The 12,853-nt window shown below is 39.3% G+C and overlaps 2 protein-coding genes and 1 pseudogene across 2 annotated transcripts; all 3 read right to left on the bottom strand.

The window, feature by feature from the left end:
• Positions 1 to 402: 402 nt before the first annotated feature.
• On the bottom strand, positions 403 to 1,597 carry LOC115663691 (probable protein kinase At2g41970). The gene is made up of 3 exons (XM_030585680.2): positions 1,412 to 1,597; positions 790 to 883; positions 403 to 695 (listed from the first exon to the last, which is right to left on the bottom strand). Exons 1-3 carry the CDS (start codon positions 1,595 to 1,597, stop codon positions 403 to 405), a joined length of 573 nt encoding a protein of 190 aa, XP_030441540.2.
• Positions 1,598 to 4,521: 2,924 nt separating this feature from the next.
• Positions 4,522 to 5,530, bottom strand: LOC130140442 (purine permease 21-like; annotated as a pseudogene).
• Positions 5,531 to 9,898: 4,368 nt separating this feature from the next.
• On the bottom strand, positions 9,899 to 10,884 carry LOC115682124 (purine permease 21-like). The gene has a single exon (XM_056319751.1). It carries the CDS (start codon positions 10,469 to 10,471, stop codon positions 10,022 to 10,024), a length of 450 nt encoding a protein of 149 aa, XP_056175726.1. The 5' UTR covers positions 10,472 to 10,884; the 3' UTR covers positions 9,899 to 10,021.
• Between the last annotated feature and the right edge of the window lie 1,969 nt (positions 10,885 to 12,853).

Raw genomic sequence — 12,853 nt, 5'->3', positions numbered from 1 at the left:
TGAAGAAACTTTTGAAATAGATAAATATGGTATTCAGAATAATAAAAAGATTACGATAATTATATATATATAAAGTAGTGTGAGTTAAAAAGGATTAGACAAATCAATAAACAATGCTTCTTGGTTTTTTTCATTTATAACTTGTACTTACACTTAAATAAAAGATATAAATTTGAATGAAAAAAATTGGAAATAGAAATTTTTTTGGTTGTACCAAATGCATTTCTGTTCTTTTTCTATTTCAGGAATAGAAATTTTGTGCAGTTACCAAACGCATTTCTGTTCTAGAAATAGAAATTTTGTACAGTTACCAAACGCATTATTTTACTCAGAAACTATTTCAGGAAATAGAAATAGAAAAAAACTATTTTTAAAAAGAAATTATTCTCACAAATAAAAACGTTACCGTACGCACCCTTGGTCTGAAGCATGGTAGCCAAAAGTTCCCAAGACCCTAGTTGAATGCAGCCGCGCTGCGGTGTCAGACGACTGATTCGACAAGTTGAAATCCGCAATCTTTGCCAGGAAATCGTCGAACAGAAGCACGTTGCTAGATCTGACGTCTCGATGGACAATTGGAGGCTGAACTTTCTCGTGCAGGTACTCGAGGCCTCTAGCGGCACCGTACGCAATTTTCACTCTCTGGTTCCAACTAAGCACAGGACCAGGTTCAGCGCCTTGCACTCCTTTCCTACCTGCCCAAGGACCATGAATTAGATTCATATGACCCTTTTTTCGAGTCAAAACAGTGATTGTTATATGGTGCGGTTGCGGACCTTGCGGTCATACCATGCAATATATCATGTAAAGAGCCCTGAGTGGCAAACTGATACACCAAGATGCGGTTATTAGCCTCCAAGCAGTATCCGATTGTTGAAGCACGTGGAAAAACAAATACAGAACACAAGGATTTACGTGGTTCGATCACAAGGTGATCTACGTCCATGGGCGAGGTAAAACAAGATTCCACTATAGTCAAAGAGAGTACAGTTTTCAGAAGTCGAAAACGATTTAACAAAACCTCACGACTCACTGATCTCTCCCAAAACGAAAATCTCTCTTAATCAATGAAAAAACCTAGACGCAGTATAAATAGAGCTCCCCAAAAAATTTCCTCGGGGGCATAGCCCCCGAACCCTCCGAGACATTGATTCGCTTGCTCCAGCTTAGGCGAACCGCCATAGAGATTTGTTCGCTTACTCCGGGTTGGGCCGAGGCCCAACCCTCTGCATCACAAATCAAATCTCAATTTTTTCTTCACTTTTGGGTTGCACAAAAAATATGTCGAGTCGAGTAATAAATCGGATCGAGTACATAAAATTCAAGACATATCTAACACTGATCAACTCCGTGAGGCAACCCCATTGCACTAATCGGGTATGAGAACAAGGATGACACGTCGAATGTCAACCAGACTGCAGACTGCGCCCATCATGAACACTTGCCAAGCAATTGCCGTCCCAACTAAATTCATCACATAGCTCAGCTTCCCAGGCTCACAGCCATCCATCTCTCTCCCTAGATACTCCCACTCACCACTCACAAACAACCCGACCGCAATAATTACACTAGACACTAAAGATTGGTACACAATCATGTCTAAAACTCCCCTAAACGTCTCCTTCCTTATGACCCTCCTAAAGCAAAGTTGGGTCAAGGATAGGTCAAGCCCATAACCAGCCAATGCCCCAGTTGTGCACACAAACCCGAGTGCATATCAGATCCACTTAGTGAGTTGACATATTTATCAAACGTAGAATTAACTAATTATATATCCGTACTATATATGTGCAAAGAAAGTAACATAAGTCAAAAGGAGGTGTTGGAGATAAACGCTTACTTTGTCACCATCTTTCTTATACGTGAAGGACTAGACCTTTCATTGTTTGGGAAAACAGCTAGGATTGATAAATGCTTACTAGATTCACCATGACGTGTATATAAGAATCACCAGTGGGACTCAAAGCAAGTCCATCTCCAATCGACAATGATGTCTAACCAAGTCGATGATCTTGGGTGTGCACTTGACCCACCCACCCAAAGACTCTTCATGGGCATTATTCTCGCAATGGGGGAATGATTACCCCCAAAGCATTTGATGGTGTAAGAACCGTCCACGAAAAACCTTGGTCATGCAAAAAAGGTATGGAATTTGCCGAAAAATGATGATGCAAAGGAAAGCACTTTCCCAAAAGACTTTCTAAATCAGTTGGCAAAGCTAACTGTAAATAGAATATTTACCATGCTGAATATGAATCGTCAAATAAAGACTATGATGTTAATCTTAGTTTCCATGTATTTAGACTCAAATAATGCGCAAATGGTTGTGTATAATTCAGTTTGACATACTTTCCATTAGACAAACTATATTTTTGAAATTTTCAATCATGTATGATTAATAATCTTTCAAATGAATTCAGTTTTTTACTAGAAAGCCAACCTTACTTCCATAAACGTCAACCATGAAATCTAATGAAAATCATGGCTGTGCTTACTAAAAGCATGTGTTATAAAGCCTACCTTTAGCATATGTTTGAACTCGGGAGATGGCCCAATCATAAAACTATTTGTATTTAGCATTGTCGAAAATCGAGTCTGTGTCGTGGCCTAATCTTACATATGTTAAAACCTTAGTTAATTACTAAAGCAACTTTTTTTCCCTACTAAAAGCCATCAGTTAAGGGGGCCTCATCATTCATTTGGTTAAAAGCAAACGGATGCTAAAGGTAGGTCCAATTTCTAGTCCCAACTAATTTAAGCATAATGCATCATGTTTAATTTTTAGTCCCAACTGCTATAGATGTCGAGCTTTGGTCGGCAATGATAGTGTGAAAACCCATCCAATCCTATCAGTTTTGAGTTAAATCATGTCGTGTCAGATCATTTATTAAAAATAATTTATTTAAAGTTCATACAAAATATCAACTATTGATAAGAAAGTTGCATAAAAGCAAAGATAAGAGTTAAAAGAAAGGCTGTTCATTGGACCACGTACCAAAGACCGGACACCGGACACCTAACACCCAGAGATCTGTTGCATTAATAACAGAAACAAATGAATCAATATAGGAGACTCACATGGTTAGTACAAAAAACTCTGCACTTTTTTTTTTTGCCCAAAGACAAAAATGAATGCTTGATTATGACGAAACGTCGTATGGCCTTTTTTAATGTACTCATAAAATAAAAAATTCTTGTTGGGCGTCTTGCAAGATTTTAACACGCGCTAACACACTTAGCCATCCCAAATTGATATCAACACTTACATGTAAATAAATCTAGTAATTGGAAAGGGGACATCCAACCCTTGTAAATAATGCAATATAAGCTGTTGATTCACACATTAAATTTTTTTTTTTGAGAAACCCTACTTAGTTTTTTTTTAATACAAAGTTCATGTTTTGAAATTCATTTCCCCTTGAAACAGGATAATGAAGGCTTCATCGCTCCAATAAAAGTGACGGATTGTTGTCACATTCTCATTTTCCTTGCATTTTATCGAATCTTCAAATTCGATTGCATCTCCACTACGTCAGTCCTACTTAGGCTACTTCTCCCATTTCGATTGCAATCAACGAAAAGTAGCCGAAAAGCACCATTGATCTTTTCTTTTTCTTTTTCTTTTTCTTTTTCTCTTTCTTCTATTGATGTTTTCCAAGAGTGTTTTCATCTAAATGGAAGTCCAAAATAACGATTGAAGGTCCTGAAACTTCGGAAGTTCGTATGATTTCAATAATTTATAATAGTATGCTCAATCAATCGGTAGGACATATGCAATTTGTCTTCTAATGAAATGGAAAAAAAAAATCACCTGCTGCTAAGTCTTACAAGAAAATAAAAAGGATCAGATATAACTGAAGAATTTGAATATGAGAATGTCCTTAAAAAGTTTCACCTCCTAAAGTCTCTCATTTAGGCTTTTGGGGATATAAAAACCCTAGCAAGATATTCCATCCCTTTGGGAAAAGATAAATATCCAGGGGGAACAGGGGGCTCAGGGTTGTTCGGTCGCCTAGGGCGTAAAATAAGGCTCGTATACTCTTGGTCAACTCACTAGTAGGGTTGGTCAAGAGCGCCCCTAAGTAGTAGTGACTGCAGAGGTTAAGGTAACAACTACAACCTCAGGGTGAGCATCCCCCTAATTGCCTTACCTACCTTAAAAAGGATCGGAGATAACTGACAGAACTTTAGTCAACTCCTTAGTTTTTTGCGTACGAAGCAATTTAAGTATCTCCTTTGTCCCATGTTTAATAATATAATCCGAATATTATTTGCATTAGATAGTACTATATATTAGTCAAATGACACATAAGTAACTAACTTTCATATGAGATTGCAAAATGGGCACTAAAGACGGCATGTCCTTTCTTGAATTTAAAACACAGTGAAGCAATCAAACATTAGCAACATTTTCAATCTTCTTATTATGTTCCTCGTTTTCAACTCCAAATAATTACAGCAAGAAATTACCTCTCTCTACTTAAATTTGGCTTAACCCAAACTGAAACACTCCACCAACTTTTATCCAACTCTTGCAATTGGAGCATTTAGTGGCGATCTCACACTAACCTCATCCCCACCAACAATATTCCTTTGAGACTTCAACTGGGCATCGTCCAAATATTGTTGGTACACATAAGAAACGAACCCCCAAATGGCCAAGATCATAGCCATCACCTTGACCCCATCCATCCCCTCTCCAAAGAACACAACTGCGAAAATGGGCACAATCGGTAACCCCACCACACTAATCGAGTTTGAGAATAAAGACGACACGTCTAATATCAACCCAATTGCGCTGATCCCAAACACTTGCCAGGCAATCGCCATACCGACCAAGTTCATCACATAGTTCACCTTCCCTAGCTCGTAGGCATACATCTCTATCCCCAAATTCTCCCGCTCACCACTCCTAAACAACCCCACCACAATAATCACACTAGCCACTAAAGATTGGTACACAAGCATGTCCAAAATTGCCCTAAAAGTCTCCTTCCTTATGACCCTCCTAAAGCAAAGTTGGGTCAAGGACAAGAAAAGACCATAACCGGCTGATGCCCCGATGGTGCACACAAACCCCAGTGCATACTTCCCTTCGGAGACCCCCCTTGGGGTCATCTGAATTTGATTGGAACACAAGGAGAGTTGAGGAGATTGTGAGGAGGACTAGGGAGTTGGTGATGTAGGGGGTGAACTTTTGGGCATTTAGGAAGAAGGAGAATAGGGCATTGAAGGCCAATTGGGAGGAGCAAACGAGGGTGTAGGTGGAGACAGGGAGGTACAAGAGGCCAACTGAGTATAAATAGCAATATAGGGCCACAATTGTGCCTAGAGAGAGGTACACAAGGGCAAGGCTCTTGAGAGAGGATGATTGGGATTGAGATTGAGCTTGTAAGTGTGTTTCAATGTGGGGGTTATTGGGGTTTCTAGGTGTGGGGACAAAGTAGAGAAGGAGGATGGGAAAGCTTGCTAGTGTGACAAGTGTGCCAAGCCATTTGCTGTTGCCTCCTTTGTTGTACGAGAACGTCATGAGAGAGAGGGTTTTTAAAGATTCTCAATCCTATCTTAAGGGTGCGTTTGTTTGAGAGATTTTTTTTTTGAGAATTCGTTTTCTGGACTTTCACTCGTTTTGTTCGTCGAAAATGATAAGTCAATGGAAAACATTTTTTGATCAAGTAAAACATTCATGCATAATATTAGGAAAGTGAATTTCCTAATCTAAGAAGGTGAAAATATTTTTTAGAATTGCTCATCTCAATTTTTTATAATATTTTATTCTTTTCTTTTCTTTTCTTTTTTCTTTTTTCTTTTTCTTTTTTCTTCCCTCCACTAGTCACCAGCCTCGACGACGGCCAGCCACCAACAGGGCTGGCGAGTCAGCGCAATGTCGCGGCTTGCCGACGCAAGCTCGAGCTCGCCAAATCCCGGTAAGCCCCAAACTCGCGTCGGTGAGCCTCGACCTCGTGCAAGGCCGATGAGCTCAAGGCTCGCCAGATCTTGGCTATCCTCGAGCTCATGCCGGCAAGCCCTAACCTTGTGCTAGTGAGCCTCGACCCTCGCTGGCCTCGCGTGAGCCCGCGACTTGCCAGGTCTAGGCCAATTCGAGCTCGCCGGGATACAGGCCAGTGTGAGCTCAGTCGCTCCCAGCGAGCTCGCAACTCGCCAGATCCAAGCAAGCTCAGGCTCAGCCGAGGACGGCGAGCTCGACCGCCTGTGGCCATTGTCAGGGGAGCCTCGAGCTCGCTTGTGGCCATCGCCAGCCGATCAGTCGCGACAGAGAAGGAGAAAAAAAGTAAAGGAAAGAAAAGAAAAAGAAAAAGAAAAAGAAAAAGAAAAAGAAAAGAGAAAATAAAAAATAATTAAAATTTTGATTTTTTAAAAATAAAGTAAAATATTTAAAATTTTGAATTTTTTTAAAATAATAAAATTAAAAATTAAAAATTCGATTTTTTTTCCTAAGATAAAGTTATGAGATTGAAATCATATTCCAATGAAATCCAAACATCTAAAAACAAATTCGATCATATATTACCAAACAAAGGAAAATTAACCGGTTTCTTGGAAAATGCTGTTCAGGAAATTATTTTCCGTTATCATTGAGTTTTCCGTGAAATAAATGTACCCTAAGTTACACTAAACATATGATGGAATTTTCTACAATTCAAAGAATATTCTAGAGATTTCTAATTCTACTTTATCATATCTCATCACAATCTGAACCCAGACAATCAAATACACCCTAATACCCTTGTCTTTTTCGATAATTGACCTTGAAAAAATCAAATTTAAGATCCCCTCCCCCCTTCTCTGTCTTTCTCTCTCCTGTGTCACTACCACCGTTACTGTTTGCTCCTCGCCACTGTTGCACCTCTGTCTCCATTAAGCCGCCTCCACACACGCACAAACTCTCTCTCTCTCTCTCTCTCTCTCTCTCTCTCTCTCTCTCTCTCTCTCTCTCTCTCTCTCTCTCTCTCTCTCTCTCTCTCTCTCTCTCTCTCTCTCTCTCTCTCTCTCTCTCTCTCTCTAATGACTCGATTTGACGAAGATGGGGAGTGGTTGCCTGGACCAAAGGACCTAGACAAGAAGCGGTTCCTAATAGGCTTCTAGGATGGTAAAGGAGGTATGAATAAATTGAACTGTGCACCGAATAAGGGATGAGCAATTCTAAGATGTACATGTGAAAAATTGGAATTAACTTACGGATATACCTTTTAACATAACGTCAAGCTTTGCTTTAAAACTCCAAAATTAAGCGCACCCAAATTAGAACACTACCAAGGTGGGTGACCTCCTAGGAAAGTACATGCATATACGCCAAAGGACAAAACCGTGAAGCTCAGTATGGGACGGGTTAAAACAAACAATATCTTAAGTGAGTTAATCCATGGATCTCTCTCTCTCGGCAAGGCCACTCTAATCTAGGGCCGTCTGAGGGTGGAAATCTTGGATCAAGATTGCAATTCGATTCTAGGTAATTGCCACGAACACAAAGAAGAGGGGATTGGCGCTTGATATGTGACTCCAAGGAGATTTGGCGATGATGGATGAGCCTACCATGGAAAAGTAGATATTCTATATGACAAGTGACACGTGATGTAATAAGTTAATTAAAATAGAATGAACTCAAAATTTTAAGCACTAGATATTCTATATGACAAGTGACACGTGATGTAATAAGTTAATTAAAATAGAATGAACTCAAAATTTTAAGCACTAGATATTCTATATGACAAGGGACACGTGATGTAATAAGTTAATTAAAATAGAATGAACTCAAAATTTTAAGCACTAATTAAACAAGATGGGATATATACTACTGAAGAAATGTAATTGGTCAGTCATCTTAATCGTGTGACAAACCCATGAACTATTTTTTTTTTTTTTGTAGAGGGTTGGGGGTGGAAAGGATAAAAAAAGGAAAAGAGGAAAAAGGGTAAGTAAGTATGGAACGTCCAAAATGAACAATTTTGACGTATCACATCTGAAAGGATTAACTTTGTATCCAAATCTTTCAACTTTTCAATAGTCAAGTGTGTAAGAAACTGCTGCAAAATTGACGAGTTAAATAACATTATGGACAGAAGGTTGATATTAAGCAAGCGGATGATATTCAATCCTTAGTAAAAGTCCGTTAAATTGTTCAAGTATATTACCTAGCGTTTCCCTTTATAAGTTGCTCTTGTGTCCAAACTCTGAACTAATTTGATAGTACGCATTTATTATGTTTGATTTGAAACCTATGCGTATACTTTAGTAGATTTTTGGGTAAAATAAAGTGGTCTTTCTAAAGTCATGCTCAAACCAAGGGAAAAAGACGTCAAAACATGTAATGATCTTGATAGTATCTTCCTAGTTCTTGTGAATGTCATTATTTCAAACAGATTTATCTTTTTAATATAAAGGGGATCTCCTTAGCTCTTGAGTCACCACCACTTTACGTTATGAAATGTCAAACCACAGCATGACTAGGCAAAAGCTCATCCCTCAGACGAAGCTTTATCAATTGGGCTTCCTTGGTTTTCAATCTCCCTGAGCCAAAAAAAAAAAACTAAAACTAAACAATCGTCACACGACGTGGACCTATTTGTCCCTAATTAAATTAGGCCTAATATCCTAAAAAACCTCCAATTATAACTTTTATCCCAATTTTACCTTTTATCTCATAAAAAACTTTCAACTTTAGGTCCAGTTCCAATTCTACCATAAACTTTTTTTTGTCCCATAAAAAACCCTCAACTTTAGGTCATGTTCCAATTTTACCTTAAACTTTTTTTTGTCCGATTAAAAAACTCCCAACTTTAGGTATTGTCCGAATTTTACAGTTCAGTCCCAATTTTACCCTAAAATTTTTACAATCTCATAAAAAATCACAAACTTTTACTTGAGTCACAAACCGAGAGATGGAAAACTCTCAAGCACGAGCTGTTTGAGCGTCTCGAGCGCTCTCTAACCGCGAAAGATGGAACATTCCTAAGCATAAGAGATCGACGAGCGCAAAATCACTAAAGGCAATTTTGATGGAGGGTTAATGGAGAGGATATTTGGGACTCAATTAAAAGTTGATGATCTTTTATGAGACAAAAAAAATTAGAGTAAAATTGAAATTGGACCTAAAGTTGGGATTTTCTTATAGATAAAAAAAAAGTTTAGGGTAAAATTGGAGGGTTTTTTATGAGACAAAAAAGAATTGAGGGTAAAATTGGGTTTGGATCTAAAGTTGAGGGTTTTTTATAGAACAAAAAAAGTTTATGGTAAAATTGGGAGATGACCTAAAACTAAAGGTTTTTTATGAAACAAAAGGTAAAATTGGGACAAAAACTAAAGTTTGAGCTCATCCTTAATTAGAAGCTTTATCAATTGGGCTTCCTTAGTTTTCAATCTCCCTGAGCCAAGAAAAAACAAAACTAAACAACCGTCATATGACGTGGACCTATTTGTCCCTAATTAAATTAATATGGTAAAGATAAAAAGGAATAATTTTGCTTTTTGTCCACCCTCAGCGGAAAACCTCACTTTCACATAATAATGAGATATCAGCAATTGAGTTGCAAGATAGGTAAAGTGTCAAAAAAGTCATGAACCTATTACATTTGCGCTAATTTAGTCCTAAACGTTTTAATGGTGCCAATTTAATCATAAACCTTTTGACCTAAAGTTAATTCGATCATTCCGACTAATTTTGGCTGAATATTATTGACGTTGACACTGGCCACCTTATATGGCAAGGTCGCTGTTGACGTAGATATTTTTTAAATAATTTTTTAATTTATTTTATTTTTTCTCTCTTTTAGTCAAACGACGCACAAGTACCTAACTTTCATGATGAGACTGCAAAATGGGCACTAAAGACAGAATGCACTTTATTGTGATCAAAAGACAGCGAGGAAATAAAATAATAGCAACAGTTTCAATCTCCTTATTATGTTCCTTGATTTTCTCCACCAAATGGTTACAGCAAGAAAATTACCTCTCCCAACTTAAAGTTGGATTAACACAAACTGAAACACTCCTCCAACTTTATTCATCCACCAACTCTTGCAATTGGAGCATTCAGTGGCGAACTTGCACTAACCTCATCCCCATCAACACTATTCCTTTGCGCCTTCAGCATGGCAACGTCCAATTTATGCTGGTACACAAAAGAAATGAACCCCCAAATGGCAAAGATCATAGACATTACCATGATCCCATCCATCCTATCCCCAAAGAACACAACTGCGAGAATGGGCACAATTGGCAACCCCATTACACCATTAGAGTTTGAGAACAAAGATGATACGTCCTTAATCAATCCAATTGCGCCGATTCCAAACACTTGCCAAGAAATTGCTGTCCCGACCAAGTTCATAACATAGCTCACCTTCCCAAGCTCATACCCATCCATCTCTCTCCCCAAATGCTCCCACTCTCCACTCGCAAACAACCCCACCACAACAATCACACTAGCCACTAAAGATTGGTACACAAGCATGTCCAAAACTGCCCTAAACGTCTCCTTCCTAATGACCCTCCTAAAGCAAAGTTGGGCCAAGGAAAGGATAAGCCCATAACCAGCTGATGCCCCAATGGTGCACACAAACCCTAGTGCATATTTCCCACTGGAGACCCCCTTGGGGACTTCTGAATCTTATTGGAACACAAGGAGGGTTGAGGAGATTGTGAGGAGGACTAGGGAGTTAATGATGTAGGAGGTGAACTTTTGGGAATTTAGGAAGAAGGGGAAGAAGGCATTGAAGGCCAATTGGGAGGAGCAAATGAGGGAGTAGGTGGAGACAGGAAGGTACAAGAGGCCAACTGAATATAAGTAGAAATCTAAGGACAGAATTGTGCCTAGAGAGAGGTACACAAGGGCAAGGCTCTTGAGAGAGGGTGATTGTGATTGAGATTGAGCAAGTGGGCGTTTTTCGATGTGGGGGTTATTAGGGTGATTGGGCGTGGGGATAAAGAAGAGAAGGAAGAGGATTGGGAAGCCCACAAGCTGAAGAAGTGTGACAAGCCACTTGCTGTTGCCTCCTTTGTTCTAGTATTGCCTCCCAAGGAGTGTGGCCACCGCTTGGCCAGAGAGCATAAAGAGTGAGTAGAGAGCCACTTTAATCCACCGCCTGAAGTTCTTGGGTTTAGGTGTTCTTGTTACTTGATTATTGGTGATGATGCTTGTGGGGAGGGATGAGTTCTCTTCCTTCGCTTCTTGATCCCCTGGTCATAAATTGGATAGCCAATTTAATTAAGGAAGAGAGAGAATATAAATGGCACAAAAATGAAACTGTGGTCCATCTAAGTGCAACGTCTAACCACAATGAATCAGAGTACGCAATAATTACGGCTATGATCAGATTTATAATATAGTGACTGCATTAGTAGAGATTAACTACTTATACATTTGTAATATAAGCAAACAAAGTAACATATCTCGAAATTTTTTGAGTTAAACATTTTTACTTTGTAACTAACTTTTTAACGTGAAGAACTAAACTCGTTCTTTATTTTTTTCCTTGGGAAAATAGCTAGGATCGACCTTTTATCTTTTGGGAAAACAGCTAGGATTCAAAAATGGCAATACCTTCTGTGGAGTAGGAGCTTCTGGTGTTGAAAGTTTAAGCTTGTTCACATGAATAAAACCATCTGGTTCTTCAAAACTCATATATACATAGACTTCTACATAAAAACACAAGCACAAAACCAAACAAAAACACAGAGTAGCATGGAGAGAAGTGGATATATACATTGTGGTTATCTCTTCCCCCTTCTTTCGTGCCCATCTCAATTCGATTCATCAATTTTCTTCTCATGATTTATGCACAAATTCCATTGCAATACTCAGAGTAATTCAGATATTGGTAAGCTCTTCAAGAATTGGACTTACCCACGATGTTGAGTTGCAGTTCCTGAGGATGACGAAGATGAGCTAATTCTCCCATGTTGGGGACAAAAGATTGGACCCAGAAGAGAGTGAGAAGCTATTATAAAAGCTGAGAGAGTGTTAAAACAGAAACCAACGAGCGATGAAAGAAGAGGAAAAGGTTTTCTATGTATGTAGGGATGTGTTCTGCATGCTACCTTCTCTAAGATATATACCCGATAAATATCTATTATCATCAAGGAAATATGAGATTAATTATTCAAGATATATGAGATTAGTTAAAGGGAATTGTGAAGATACTGGATGCATGAGCAAGCTAAAACAAAGCCTCATTGTCCATTGCAGTGAGATTTCCACGAGCTATGATTTGAATAGGATTACTACCAAAGTCCGCCAAGGACGTTAGGGACACGCCGGTGTGGATCCTCTGTAATGCATGTCGATGTTGGCTCAGCAGTGTCGGCGTTGCCTCGGTTGCGTTGGTGATGCCTCGGTTGCACGATGACGGAATCGTCAACTTTTAGAGCCTGCAATCGACTTTCCTCTCTCTTTCTTGCAAGACGAAGTCCACCGCCCGACTTCCACTCCTTTAAATATGCAGGAACTTCAAGATGGGTCACAGCGAGGATCGCGATGCAGAACAGCAACCGGTATGGACACTGATCAACTGAACAACGACGGCAACCCGGGTCCGTAAGGTATCAACTAACCCCGAGGCTATGATCACCGCGAGGAACTGGCAAAGATTCGCCCATGTTTAGACCAACTGAGGCTCGGTTCCAGTGGAACGGCTACGACCAAAGATCATCTCGACTCCAAACAATTGGTCAATTTGGCAACGATAAAGTGAAGGACACATCTCGACCATGGCGCCGGCGATGATCTCATGGACGGTTTCGAGAGACCTTCAACGAGCGATCAAAACGTAGCGAAGCAGAAATGGTGATGCAGAGTCCATGAAAGAGAGAACGTACACGAGAGGGTCTGATTCCA

Source organism: Syzygium oleosum, unplaced genomic scaffold (assembly GCF_021117445.2).
Source record: "Syzygium oleosum isolate NSW1041296 unplaced genomic scaffold, Sole_v2.1 Sole_v2.18, whole genome shotgun sequence".
Taxonomy (NCBI): Eukaryota; Viridiplantae; Streptophyta; class Magnoliopsida; order Myrtales; family Myrtaceae; genus Syzygium; species Syzygium oleosum.
Note: the sequence above shows the minus strand (reverse complement) of the source record. Positions and strands in the feature narration are given on the sequence as shown.

Excerpts from the sequence above, each read along its gene's own strand:
- LOC115663691 (XM_030585680.2), bottom strand. The coding sequence starts at position 1,597 with ATGATTGTGTACCAATCTTTAGTGTCTAGTGTAATTATTGCGGTCGGG. Across the intron at positions 884-1,411 it reads TGGGCGCAGTCTGCAGTCTG|CGTGCTTCAACAATCGGATA; the intron begins GTTGACATTCGA and ends TTTGTTTTTCCA. Across the intron at positions 696-789 it reads TTTACATGATATATTGCATG|GTAGGAAAGGAGTGCAAGGC; the intron begins GTATGACCGCAA and ends GTCCTTGGGCAG.
- LOC115682124 (XM_056319751.1), bottom strand. The coding sequence starts at position 10,471 with ATGCTTGTGTACCAATCTTTAGTGGCTAGTGTGATTGTTGTGGTGGGG.